General features: G+C 41.5%; 1 protein-coding gene across 4 annotated transcripts in view; it reads left to right on the top strand.

Moving 5' to 3' along the window:
- Positions 1 to 14,152, top strand: part of dmd (dystrophin) — a 308,778-nt gene that overhangs the window by 60,584 nt on the left and 234,042 nt on the right. For all 4 annotated transcript variants that reach the window (XM_080877233.1, XM_080877231.1, XM_080877230.1 and 1 more), the window contains exon 2: positions 6,859 to 6,920. In XM_080877233.1, the coding sequence (XP_080733359.1) occupies positions 6,859 to 6,920 (62 nt within the window). The remainder of the gene's footprint in view (positions 1 to 6,858; positions 6,921 to 14,152) is intronic.

Here is a 14,152-nt window from a genome sequence, read left to right as displayed (position 1 = left end):
ACTGAAATCTCCACATTTGTTTTTCTCAAAATAATATTTAAACTTTAATCTCAAAATTGCGAATTTAATATTAAAATGGACACTGATTTTATTCACTCCACAACTCTTTTGTAAACGTGGTTATGTCTACTCTAATGAGTTTTCTTGATTGGAAATTCTTTGTTTTTAATATTTCAAATGCTTTTTTTATGGTTTTGCACTAAATGTTTATCTTTTGTCTTTTTCAACTAATGAATTTTGTGAGTCACATTGTAATGGAAAAGTCTGGCCCAAGGCTCTATTTTTGCATCCTATTGTAGGGTGGCAGTTGGAAGACATTTTTTAATAAAGGAGGGTAAAAGTCAAAAGTGTCTCTTTCCCTCTAGAGCTCAGGACATTTCCTGTCTGTCTTTGTCTTTTTTTCCACATGCCCTTTTCTTTTTCTTTTCATCCTTCCTCTCTCTCCTCCTGCTCCCTGCCTGCAGATGATTGGTATCAGTTCCACATTATGGAGCCTATAAATGTACTTTTTCCTGGAAAGCCACACACACACACACACACACACACACACACACACACACACACACACACACACACACACACACACACACACACACACAGGCAGATGCAAAACACTTGCACACACAGATCCAAAATGCACTCTCAGTCTCACACATTGCAGACATAAATACACTCACAGGGTATAGCAGTGACTTGCCCCATCTGTGCTTTTTTTCTTGCTGAAGATAAAAATGCTGGATTATGTCTGTGGCAGCCTTTGAAAATTTAACACACGTGCACATTTCTACACATTTTGTACTGACACTTACTTTTATTGCAGAGGCTATTTTTGACATTGATGTGAACATAAGCTTGCAATCCTTTACTCTCACTTCCTAGTTATTGCCCCCTCTCATTCTTTTCTTCTGTTTTCCATTCTTCTCGTGTCATTGTGTCTTTCCCTCTCTGTCTTACTTCTCTTCATCAAGTCTTCCCCATCTGATCTCTCGGTAATGACCTGATCTGATTGGATTTGGTCTCATATTCCTTTCCCTGGCTAATAGCCATTGCTGTTGCTAGGCAGCTGGGATCAAAACATTGGCAAACATGGCTGTTGCACAGGACCACTCCGACTGTAGAAACAGATCACTTATTTGCCTTGCCAGGTTTCTTTGCCATCACGCAGTTCAAGAAAAGCATTTTATTCTAATAAATGCAAGTTCAAGGCAGATATGGAAATGAGTTGATCATTATTTCATGTCAATGTGATCTTTGCTCTTTAGCTATGTTATGCTTCCAACTTATTATCTGTATTTAACACATTAGTGCTAAATATAGATAGCTATTTTATAATTACCATTTTCATATCAGTGCTGGGTGATTTATGTCTCAGGGACATGCTTGAAAATACAGTGTTATCGCTGGAACTCAACAGCTTACTCTCAGAACACAAATACACTAGGAATGCTAGGAACTGAATTTACTACATCAAGGGGAACCAGGACACTAGAAAGACAAGAGGGTGTGGGAACCATGAGGGAGGCTGCCACAAAGAGCAAAGGGAGACAGGGAGATAATATATCCACATAAAATGACAAGGGAACAGGCAACAGGTGGGGAACATGGTTGAACAGAATTAAAGAAGTTAAACTGAAAATGACATACATGGGACAAGGACCTACCAAAGTAAAACAGGAAGTAGCTAAAACCGGGGCCTAAACTTAGGCTACGTCCACACGTACACGGGTATTTTTGAAAACGGAGATTCTCCGTTTTCGTTTAAAAAAATAATCCGGTCCACACGTAAAGGCAGAAATGAAGGAAAACGCTGCTAGGAACATGCCAAAGCAACAGGTGGCGATATATTCCTAACCGGGCAGAAATGTTGGCCAATCAGAAGTCTAGAAGCCTCAGTGGGAAAGAGTAAACAAAGATGGCGCATATGTAACTGTGTGTGTATATGTAAGCATTTAAACACTGCAGAGAGTACAATTAACAGTAACAGTATTGTAGAAATTCATTTCACCGAAAGAATAACGTGGCGCACAGTGTGACGTCAAAAAATGCACACACCTTTGACGCTGCGTTTTCTCCGTTTTCCTCGTCCACACATAAATGCAAAAATGGAGTTTTCGAAAATATCCACCCTGGCCGGCGTTTTTAGAAATCTCAGTTTTCAGTGACCGAAAACGCCGTTTACGTGTGGACGAAAGGTGCAAACGCATAGAAAAATCTGCGTTTTCAAAAATACCCGGGTACGTGTGGACATAGCCTTAGACATACAACTTGACAGAACTAAAAAGGGAACCCAGGCAACCACAGAGACAGGACACACAGACCACTCAGAAACAGGGACACGACTAGGGAGCCAAGACTGACTTCACAAGGAAATACAAAGGAAGGACAAAACACAGGGACGAGACAAAGGAAACAAGAAGGGAAATGAGTAGAAGACCTAGATGTGACAGGACTAAACAAAAAGGAAAAGAGCAACTGAAAGAGAGGAATAAAGCAAAGGTAACCAATACTAAGCAAACCAGGACTCTCATAATGTGACTATGGTAAAGAGTTATAGCTCTACGATAATAACTTGAGCTTGTGCAAGCTAAGTGATATAGAAGCACCCCTTGCCTGATGTTAAATTAATTTCCATTAAAATAGAAGGAGATTGCATTACCTGTGTAAGAAATTACAGCTTATTTATGGAAATATAGTATTTTTTCACCTTCACCTTCCATTCAGCTCAGTTGTTTTCACATATTTTGATGGGAAATTATTTTAGCACCACTGAGGGGAAACTTTAACACACTAAGTTGAGGTATTGTTTCAACCTGGGTCATATTATCCTAGACTCTCATCCTGCATCAGCCACGTCTACTCAAAGTTACACTCCAATAAAACAAAAGTTAAAGTGATGAATGGTAATCCAGCATGGCCCATCCATCAGTCCCACAGGAAGTCATTATTTTGCAATTTACAATTTTTATGAACTAATAACTTCACCTTGGGGGGGGTTCAGCCATTTTTCTGTGTATGTTACATCAATAACTTGCAAATCTTCTGCCACTTTCTGAATCACTGTTTGGAGGAAGTTTTCACATTTCCTTGTGAATTTTCAAATTATGCTTCCACCACATGAATGCTTGTAAAATGGATCTTCTTAGTAAAGGAGGTCATCACACTGACATTCAAAACAAACACACTTTTTACCAGTTCATGCAAATGAATTGTGTATGGTATACTTTTATTCCTATTTGCATCAAATTGGTTAAAAATGCCTCGGCGGGGGAAGGAGCGCCCGGGGTTTTGGCAGCACGGTGGCATGGTGGTTAGCACTGTTGCCGCACAGCAAGAAGGTCCTGAGTTCAATTCCACCATCAGGCCGGGGTCTTTCTGTGTGGAGTTTGCATGTTCTCCCCGTGTTTGCGTGGGTTCTCTCCGGGTACTCCGGCTTCCTCCCACCGTCCAAAGACATGCAGCTTGTGGGGATAGGTTAATTGGATAATCCAAATTGCCACTAGGTGTGAATGTGCGAGTGAATGTGAGTGTGAATGGTTGTCTGTCCCTGTGTGTTGGCCCTGCGACAGACTGGCAACCTGTCCAGGGTGTACCCCGCCTTTCGCCCTATGACAGCTGGGATAGGCTCCAGCGCCCCCCGCGACCCTGAAAAGGATAAGCGGAAGCGAATGGATGGATGGTTAAAAATGCATTTTAAGGTCATGTTATGATTACCGTAATTGTCGGGCTATAAGCCGCTACTTTTTGCACAAGCTTTGAACCCTGCGGCTTTTAGTCAGGTGCGGCTTTTCTATGGATTGTCCATGATTTTTGTCATATCGTAAGACGATTTGTTTTGTTTGTTCCGCTGTTGTACGGCACTACGTTGCCTGGCGGAAGGATCGGGGTTCAAGAGTGGTATGTTAGTCACATGTCCATCCGCCAGGCAACGTAGTGCCGTACGAAGTAGCGCGAAAAACAAACTTCAAAGTAGCGCTACGCGTTCAGCGGGAGTCGTGGATGATGAGCGGCGATAAACTTGCGAAAAGCAAGTTATGCCCAACTCCACCGGTGGATTCTGACAGCGTGGAAAAGTGTGAAAACATCCACGATCACCACCGGATTTTGAAGGGCTGGACTGCTGCATGATGGAGAGGAGGACTCTGACACTGACAATGAGGATTTCTTTGGTTTTGAAAGTGACAACGAAGGAGAGAAGCGGAGAGTGGATGACGAAGCCATCCTGAGCCTGTTTGTATCCGACACTGGAGAAGAGGACTTTGGTGGTTTTAGTGCGCAGGAAGAAGAGAAAGATGGTGGTGAATGACTGACTTTTCTTCTTGTTAAAGCCGTGTCACTGCACCTGAGCCTAAAAGGTAGTCCGAATCTATTTTTCTGGTGTGCTGTAGGTTACTGTTATGTACTACATGTGCAAATATGTACCCATAACTTGTTTTTCAAGTTATGGGTACAAACAGCCATCTCTTTCCTGACAATTCGCTTTGTGCATATTCTCTTACATATGATAAGTCAACATTGAAACACCTGCGGCTTTTAGTCAGGTGCGGCTAATGTATGTACAAAACAGGATTTTCCCCTGATTTTAGCTTGTGCGGCTAATATTCAGGTGCGCTTTGTAGTCCGGGAAATACGGTAGTTAGATGAAGAAAGAATCCTTGTGTCACTTGTTAGATGTTATTCTGTTATCTCCAGAGTAAAGCAGTTACTGATTTACTACATTCAGTATTTTTTTATTTGATTTTTTTACTTTATTCTTGGACTTAACCAATGAGAGACAAAAAGAATGTTTCCAGGTGTGTGTGTGTGTGTGTGTGTGTGTGTGTGTGTGTGTGTGTGTGTGTGCGTGCGTGTATTCTGTTATTGCCCACATCTTTACCTTTTTTTTGTTTGTTTGTTTGTTTTTTACCTCTGATTATTTCAAGCCTCATTAGTTTCATTTACTGGGATCTTAGCTGGTTTCCATTGCAATGACAATAACATTCCAGTTTCTTTCAAGGTAACTAGCTTAGAAACTGTTCAAAGTACAAAGTTTTGGATCCACTTGTATCCCTGTATGTCTAGTTTCACCAGACTCGACGGGCAAAACATCTGATTTGATGTTGCTGCTCAGTTTAATTAACTGTTACAGCCATTTTCCACATAGTCCTCTATTTTAAAGGTTCAAAATGAGTTGGACAAATAGAAAATAGTTTTTAAACGTTGCTGGTTGCTCTACTGGAGTGAGATCATGTGACTGACTTGGTAATTGAACATTTCTTTGCCTGGAGAAACTCTTGGGTTGTGTTTCTAGCATGCTTTGGGTCATTATCCCTCTGCACTGTGAAGCACTGTCCAATCACTTTTGCAGCACTGAGCAAAGTCTATAATCCTGCACGCTTTAGAATTCATTCTGCTATTTAAAGATGAAAGTACATATTTAGTGTGCAAGCATTTATGTTGGAAATTTGCTATTTGATTTTGAAAATGACCCAGGCACTTATTTCTCTTTTATATCCCCTGAAGCTGTCAACACAAACAGTAAAACCTTTGATTTGAACCACACAAACACACAGTGACAACAAAAACATAAACTTTATACATAAGACTGCTGCTATTTAAACTGAAGGCTGGAACCAATCTAGTCTTTGGTCATCAGTGTCAAAATAATCCTCTGTCTTCTTTTTGTCTTTGTGTCCTTCAGCTGTCTTTTCATATTGTCTGCTCTGTTTTCTGCCTTTAATTGCCTTGTCTAAACTGTTTTCAATCTTTTTTCTCCTCGAGAGGCTTCATTTTAACTGTTCTCTCTTTCCCTACATCTTTCCTTTTTTATCACTTCTATGCATGATTTTCTCCACCGCTTTTTGTCACTTTTTCTAAATTAAGATGGAGCTATTAAGGCTGGATTCCCTTTAATGAGATGCAGTATGCAGAAGTAGCTGTGTTCATGAATCATAGGTGTGTGTGTGTGTGTGTGTGTGTGTGTGTGTGTGTGTGTGTGTGTGTGTGTGTGTGTGTGTGTGTGTGTGCACATGTAAATCAGTTCTAAATTAGGTTTAGTTTAAGAGGACTATTGGTCATGGCCTTTCTCTCCCAGTGTGCAGACTTATATGTGCATTTACACACAGTTATTGCACAAACACAAAGGTTGAAGCTGAAAGCAGAGGCAGTCCCTGGACCCCAGGTCTCATGGTGTCCTTAAAGGAAATTTAAAAATCATCTTATTAACGTACATTTAGGACAGATTTTTAAAAATCAGTGATTAATTTAAAGATTTAAAGATAATCTAACTGTGGACAGTCATGCAGTTGATTACAATTAAACATTAAATACAGATTTCTGAGGATAAATTCAGATGAATTTGTGCTCAGGAGCAGTGGTCTTCCTTTCTTGGGGCTGTCATCATGTGAGTCAGTTTCCACATTATGCATGCTGCACACCACACGGCAGTTAAGCTTCAAATTTAAAAAAGGAAAATTCCAGTGGAATAACCCAGGTTTAAAGTCTTTAACAAGAATCTCACCAAGCCGTTTTACTCCAAGTGAGAAAGGCATGTGAAACCAAATCAAATATGTGGCTCATCGAGAAAAACATTTCCACAGAACTCAGGTTAACAGTGACCACCTTTGATGCTGTTGGCCAACAGGATGTGGTGGGAACAGTGCTGCTGCCGGCAAAAGAAAAAGGAAGAGAAGATGGGAAAGGTGTGATCTGAGGCAGCAAGAGAGAAGAAAGGCAGGATTGTAGAATTGAAAACGACTGTCAGACAGTATCATGAGCGTGATGTTAGTTAGCAGTAAAAAAAGGAATTTTGGAGTAACGCAAACGGATTCTTTTCCTTTTCTTTTTCCTAACTCTGTCTTTTTATTTTTTTCACCCCGACAGATGAAAGAGAAGACGTTCAGAAGAAGACTTTCACAAAATGGGTAAACTCACAATTGGCTAAGGTAAGAGAGCTTCCTGCGTCTCTAACTTGCACCTGCACACCTTACACCCAGTGAGAAGTCATTTCATCAGTATTAAATAGTATCCATCTCTTGCAAGCATATCTTGGGTCTTTAGTAGGTTGAGCTCTGTGAATTCATCATCTTTTCTGTATTGACATTCTGGTTTCATATGTAAGGTTCCAACAACCCTGTGAATGAACCAGGATAGTGTTTTTCATAACTGGCAACATTATATCCAGTTTGATCTATGATAACATTTACATATGAATATGAATACATATAGATATGATGATAAAGAAGCTTTAGAACCATGTTGCATTAATCAGTTATTCTCCAGATGAGCTTTTCTGTGGTGAGTCATTTAAGCTGACTTTGGAGATCATGATTACATTCATACCAAATAACATTTATGGTTTCACAGATAAAGAAATGTCAGAATCTCAGCTAAAAGCTCACCATTTCCAGGACCACTAAACACCACTAGAACAACAAAAAATTAAAGAGCAGGTAAAAAGATTCTGCAAAAAGATGTAAACACAAATTTCCCCCATTCACCCAATGACGCACACAAACAATGTCTCTGCTGAAAGCACAGATCTCTGTAGAGTTAAATCTACTAAAAGATCTATCATCTAATAAAACCTCCCACACTTGTAAAAAGTCTCACAAGTGTTAGCTTTACTTTGATACCAACATAGATTTAAACAGGGTTTGTAATTGTAGAGAAATAATAAATTCATTTTGGTCATGTCTCAACCTCAAAAGGCTCCTAGTGTTACAAAGGTTATGAAGAGAGGTCATGATCCATTAGCACCTGCATAGCTCCAGGAAAGAGCACTACAGATGTAATATTTGCTTTGTGTTCTGTCCAGACAAGCATGGCAAGCAGAGCAGTGCTTGCTGAGTCAAATCTAAAAATAGACAGAAATTAAAACATACCAAATTGGATGCTATCTCTCTCCTTTAATCTCGAATAGCTTAAACTTAAAATAAAGGAGAAAGCCAAATTTCTCCTTTTAGCTCAAACTACATAAACAAAAAGCTTCTCACCTGATTTGATCTTTCACTTAAATTACTATCATGCTGTGGCTGCAATTGGCTATTGTTGCTGAAGCACACTATCCCTTTGTTCCCGTTTGAAACTGCTGCGTGTCTTTGTTTCATGGGCAAGCCGACCTTTTTAGTTTGATCGTGGGCATCAGATGTGATGGGAGAGGTCTTTAGTACCTGGTAGACCGGGAATGATATGGCCCCGAAGGGCACTCCTGGATTCCAAAGTCTGCCGTCTTATACTAATTCATTGGACTTTCACCATAAAATACTTTTAAAAAGTGGGTAGGTCACTCTGTATAGAGATAATGATTGAGTGGAAACAGTGGATTTGTCTGCATTATAGCCCTGGGCCTTACTAACTGGAAAACACTTTGCTTTAAACATTGTTCCGACTTTTTTTGGAAATTACTTTTAAACTTTTCTTCCAAGTCCTCAATATAGAGTTCAAGCTGCATAGCTGGTTATGAAAATATCACAAATGTTTGAAATGAGCTCAGTCTTAAATATCTTTAGCATTAATGTTAATCCATAAAACTCTCTGCTTGTCTTTGTGTCAAAGTCACTGCATGCTACTGGTTGGTGGACAAATATAGAGGAGGTCAGAAGGAGTTGCACAGTAGAGAATCCATATGGTTTCACACTAAGAGAGAGAAACTGTGGTGCTGTGAGGAAGTCAGGAGTACGAGAGACGTATGTGAGGATAGTGCACGACATGTATGAGCTGGTGAGGTGTGCAATAGGAGTCAAGGTGGAGGTCTGATTACATCAGGGATTGACTCTTAGCCCCTTTTTGTTTGCAGTGGTGATGGACAGGATGACTGATGATGACAGGCAGGAGTCTGTGGTAGTAAAGATAGTAGTAGATGGCACTGATTTGTTTGAGCAAGTGAAAGAGATTCTGGAGGTATGTTCTGGAGAGACTATGGCTTATTGTCACAGCATCATGTTAGTCAACACAACATTTTGTAATGGCAGCTCTGCAATTGAAGATGCATTTGAGGTTGCTGTTTTTTTTACCTCCCCAAAAAATATTATATACACATTTACATTTACAGGATGTAGCTGCACTGTTGTTGTGAGCACTGATACTTACCATAAAAAATGTGATCTCATTAACAGAACTTGGCAACAGTTGGTTCAATAATTAATTAACCAATATTTGGGGGTAATATTGGGGTTGTTGGCGACAGTGGGAAGGAAAAACTCTCTTTTAACAGGAAGAAACCTCGGCAGAACCAGACAATCATCCCTATATTGTAGAAAGTAAAGATGTAGTTTCCTGGTTTTATTAATTTTGAGAATTCTTCACACTTCACACCCAGAAGGTTCTGGGTTTGAAACCAACATCCTGGTGGGGGTCTTTCTGTATGGCTTCTGCATGGTCTCCCTGTTCCTGCATAGGTTATTTCCATGTATTCCAGCTTCCGCTCATGGTTCTGTGTCAAACCTTGTTGGAATAAGATTAAGATGCCACATTTGATTCATTCCTGTCATGGGCCCAGAGGGATAAACCATGGTTTTAAAGTTGAAGTGTTAATTCAAAGTAAACCTTAATTGCTTTTCTTCCTGTGCTTCTCAACTTTTTGCCATTACCCATAACTACCACAGTTATGTGGAATATGCTCTGCACTACATTATATTGAACTTTTTTCACTATTTAGATACAGCTTTACTTTTTTAAGAAATCAAGCTTTTTCCTGTGAGTTCCCAGGCCGGTAGGGAGGTCATTGTGAACCCAATGTAAAAGTTTTTGTATGTTAGCTACCCAATAGTAGTGTCTAAAATTGGGCAGACCAAGACCACCATCATTTTTAGAGGACTGAAGAACAGACTTACAAACTCTAGCTTGTTTCCCTCCCCATATGAAATGTGACAGGATTTTTTCTAACTTGTCGAAGAATGCTTTAGTAAGAAGAATGGGGACATGTTGAAAAAGATGCAATAATTTGGGGAGGACATTCATCTTTGTCAGATTAACTCTTCCTGCCACTGACAATGGTAGTGAAGTCCGATGGTCACAGTCTTTCTCGTTGTCTAGTAGGGATAGCAAATTCTCCCTCATCATTTTAGGTATAGAAGAAGAAATAAAATTAAAAAGCGATATTTAAATCAGTTTCTGTACACTTAAAGGGTACTATTGAGTGGGGAAGAGCTCGGGCCAGGGAGTTGAGGGGTTGCATCTCGCTTTTTTGATAATTGAGCTTATACCCTGACAGTGTACCATATTGGTCCAGTATGTTAAAAAGCACCGAGAATGAGTTTAGAGGGTCAGAAATGTACAAGAGCAAGTCGTCTGCATAAAGTGAGAGTTTGTGGGTCACACCGAACCTCGTAATGCCTTTAAATATACCCTCTGAACGCAGCCATATTGCGAGAGGCTTAATAGCAATGGCGATTAAGAGGGGTGAGAGAGGGCACCCTTGCTTAGTCCCCCTCTCAAGTGGAAAAGGCGAAGACAAGTTGTTGTTAGCATGAATACAGGTGGATGGCGAGGAATATTGTAACTTAACCCAGAGAATAAAGTCAACTGCCAAGCCAAACCTATCCATCACCTCATAGACTAAGCTCCACTCGAAGCGGTCGAAAGCTTTCTCCACGTCGAGAGATACCACAACCACTGGAACTGAATTGCACGACGTATGGATAATATTCAAAAGAGGTGTCTTGAATTGTCATATGAGTGCCTGAGGTGGAGAGCTTGAAGTGTACAGATCGCAATAGAAACGAACAAATACTTCATTAATTCCCTCTGGGTCCGATATTATGTCGCCAGTAGCAGACTTGACCTTGCATGGGCTTGATAGGCCAGAAGTTTCCCTGCCTTATCATCGAATTCAAAAAAGCGTGGCTTTGTCTTAATTAATTGAACAATACCCACATAGCAGGCAGGTCTGACCCAGATCTGGTGTCATGCCGGCACTGCTGGCTGACTTCTGGCATAGTTAGTGATTTGTCATCCAGATATGGGCCAGGCCTGGCATAGATGGCACAGTTTATGTGATGGCATGATACATCTGGCCTGATTGTGGTTTGCTTTATGTGGCCCAGGCTCATAGAAAATAGGTCTGGACTGGATCCGTCATCAAGCTGACACTTCATGTCAACCAGATGTGGGCCAGGTCTGGCAATGAGGCACTATTTATGTTCCTATTTTAGTTAGAAGACCCAAATGCCATGTTGCAATACTATACTGCTATGGTAGCCAACGTTTCAAATGTAGGTTTGACAGGTTTGTGAGTGTACACTTTATCCAAAACCTAGTGAGAGTTTGCTCATGTCTACCACCGTGTGGCTGTAGCTCAGGAGGTAGAGCGGGTCACCTACTGATCGGAAGGATAGTGGTTCGATTCCTGGCTCCTCCAGTCTGCATGGTATGAATGTGATAGGTTTGTAGCTTGAACCCATCCGCTGGAACGTTAAAGACAATATAATTACACTGCAAAGCAAGACACAAGTAGGCAAGCTTCTTCATGTTTCTCGTGCACGGGAGAAAACCGGACAGGCACCGTTCCTTCGCTTGACCCCAGTTGCTCTCGTCCGTCCTCCCGTAACACTGTCCTTTTATTGAGGTTACATGAATATGCATAGGTTCATTAACATACGACGTCTACATACAAACAAAGAGTACCTTGCCTGTGTGTGTGTGTGTGTGTGTGTGTGTGTGTGTGTGTGTGTGTGTGTGTGTGTGTGTGTGTTGCTGATCAAAGGGTCAAACATCCTTGGTCAGGAAGAGGGTAGCCTCCCCCTCACCCTAGATGGTTCATCCTAGATAACACGGTGAGGAAGTCCTGCAGTTCATCTAAACAAAGAGCACTTAGACTAGAACAGACGCAACTACGTTAATCCTACCATAAAACAATAAGACACGGTATGACCTCTCATGCTCCCAAAGTGCTGTCTAATACACACAAAGTTTGCAGACTATCAAGGATCAAAACCTCTACCAATCTACAACTAATTACAAAACTCTAAGCATATATAAGTAAATATTTCTAAGCATAAATGACAATCAACAATACAAATCTAACATTTCCCCCCTTTTTGACCTTTATGCTTGAAAAGTTCCCAGGTATGAATACCTCATGTCTGACAGTTTCAATGCAAACCTTTTTATACTCAGCATATGTCAAATCACCCTAAATTACTGAAAAGGTACACAGTTTAACAAATGTATTAGCAGTTATCCCATTCCTCATTGATCTCATCTCATGGCAAACTGCATCCCACAAACAAACAAATTGTTAATTTAATAGTGAAAATAAGAAGATAACATTTCCAAAAACATCTCAGCTTGGTGATGCTTCCTCCGGGTGTGCACATCACATGTCTCTCTGCAGAGTGGTTTAAGCTCTGCAGGGCGTCATGAATGTCTCTTCCAGTTGTTTCCATCACTGTCCATAGGACCAGAGTCCAAATGTATGTAGAATAGACATTCAAACATACCAGTTGGTTTTGTTGTTCGTCAACATGGGTCTCAGCTATTTCCAAGCTGCAGACCTCTCAGCACTCTAGTTTTATGGCCTCTTACCAGCCCCCATCACCTGACTTCAGACCTTCGTCTTGTGAGGGGGATATTTATGACTCCTTAATTGTCCACGCTCTGCAGAAAAAGCTCTCTGTGGAAAGGGTGCTGGGTTCCGTCATCTTACTGCTGTTATGATCCCAGCAGCCTTCAGAGTGTCATCGTATGCACAGTACAGTGGCACAGCGTTAGGTGATGTTCATAGGAAACTGCTGTTATCACCACCATAGCTTCTGGTTCCTGTGCTTTTCACAGAATCATGACGTCATCCTCGAACTCCTTCTGCGCTGTCGATGGAGCTTGGCACGCTCCCCTCATCCCTCGAGTTTTCATATCCCAACGCTGCTGAAGATTTAAGGCAGAGCACGTCGTACACCTTAATTGTCTTTCTCAGCGTCAATATTGAATGTTTCATTTTATTTAACATCTTGCTGTGGGAAGTCTCCTCTTGATCTCCTGGAAGCTCAGTAGCACAGCTCTCTGTGTGATGTCTGCTGTGCTGAAGATGATCTCTGATCCTCCTGAAGCCTCTCTCCTGGCCTCAGCTCCCATCCTGTGGACGATCCTCTCAGGCACTCCTTCTCGTCATGCATAGTCCTGATTTTGGGCCTGCTGGATCTGTCTCTCTTAGGTGAGAGTTGTCATGTGTCCATCTCCTCTGCCTTCCTCCTGGTTCAGCTGTTTCCGGCACCAGCTGGGGTCCTATAAGGATGAGCGTCGTAGTCAAGGTAACCAAGAGGGTCCTGGTCGCACACAGGTCCGTCACGCCTCGCACTTGGTTGCCCTAGAGTTGATCAGAGGCTGGAGGTTGAAGTGCGAGCTTACCCTACGGGGGCTCAATCAGCACTCCCCCCTCACCACTGAAACAACCAAGTGTGAGATTTCTCTATTGTGCTGTCTTGAGGGTGCCGGGGTTTCCTGGGACCTCGACCTCTTGCAGTGGCTCTGATAAATCCAGGAGGGTCTCTCGCTATTTTGCAGGCAGTTAAAATGGTCCTTGCTGTGGCTCCAAGGTCTGATCTCATGATGGGCCCCAACCAGCTTGACCTTTGACCTCAACCACTGCCTGGTCCTGTCAGCTATGCGCTTCTCACTGGGCCTCTGAAGATTTCTCAGGAGATTACTGCTGCACCTGTATTTCCTTGCTAGGAAGACAAACTATTTGGAGAGCATGTCAACAATCATCAAACCACATTCTTTAGTTCAGTGAACTTCACTTATAGGCCATCAAAGCCTCATCTGAACATGGATGCACCACTTGCATAGGTTTAATACTTGTAAATAAACGGCTAATCACACAAATCACTGCAACAATAATAGTAAACATTGTTTAATGTTAATCCTTGCACTCCACCTCTTGACGCATGGACATTCCCATGCGTCAACTCACCAAACCTGGATCCCTGTCTTAAAGAAAAAGGTTAGCTAGATCATGTCCCAGGCAACATCAGGGCACCTCCTCCGGAGTAGCTCCGTAACCCTGCAATAAAAGATGTTAGCGTGTGTTGCATATTAAGTTAGCTTAACACCTGGCTCTCCCAGGAGCCTGCATACACACCATCATGGCCTGGAAAACAAATCTGGAAGTGAAATCAAACTTCATACCTGTAAACAATTGTATCATAAGAGTAATAAGCATTCAACATCAGCAAGACAA

The sequence above is a fragment of the Rhamphochromis sp. 'chilingali' genome (assembly GCF_963969265.1).
Source record: "Rhamphochromis sp. 'chilingali' genome assembly, chromosome: 3".
Classification (NCBI taxonomy): Eukaryota; Metazoa; Chordata; class Actinopteri; order Cichliformes; family Cichlidae; genus Rhamphochromis; species Rhamphochromis sp. 'chilingali'.
This window is presented reverse-complemented; position numbering and strand designations above follow the sequence as displayed.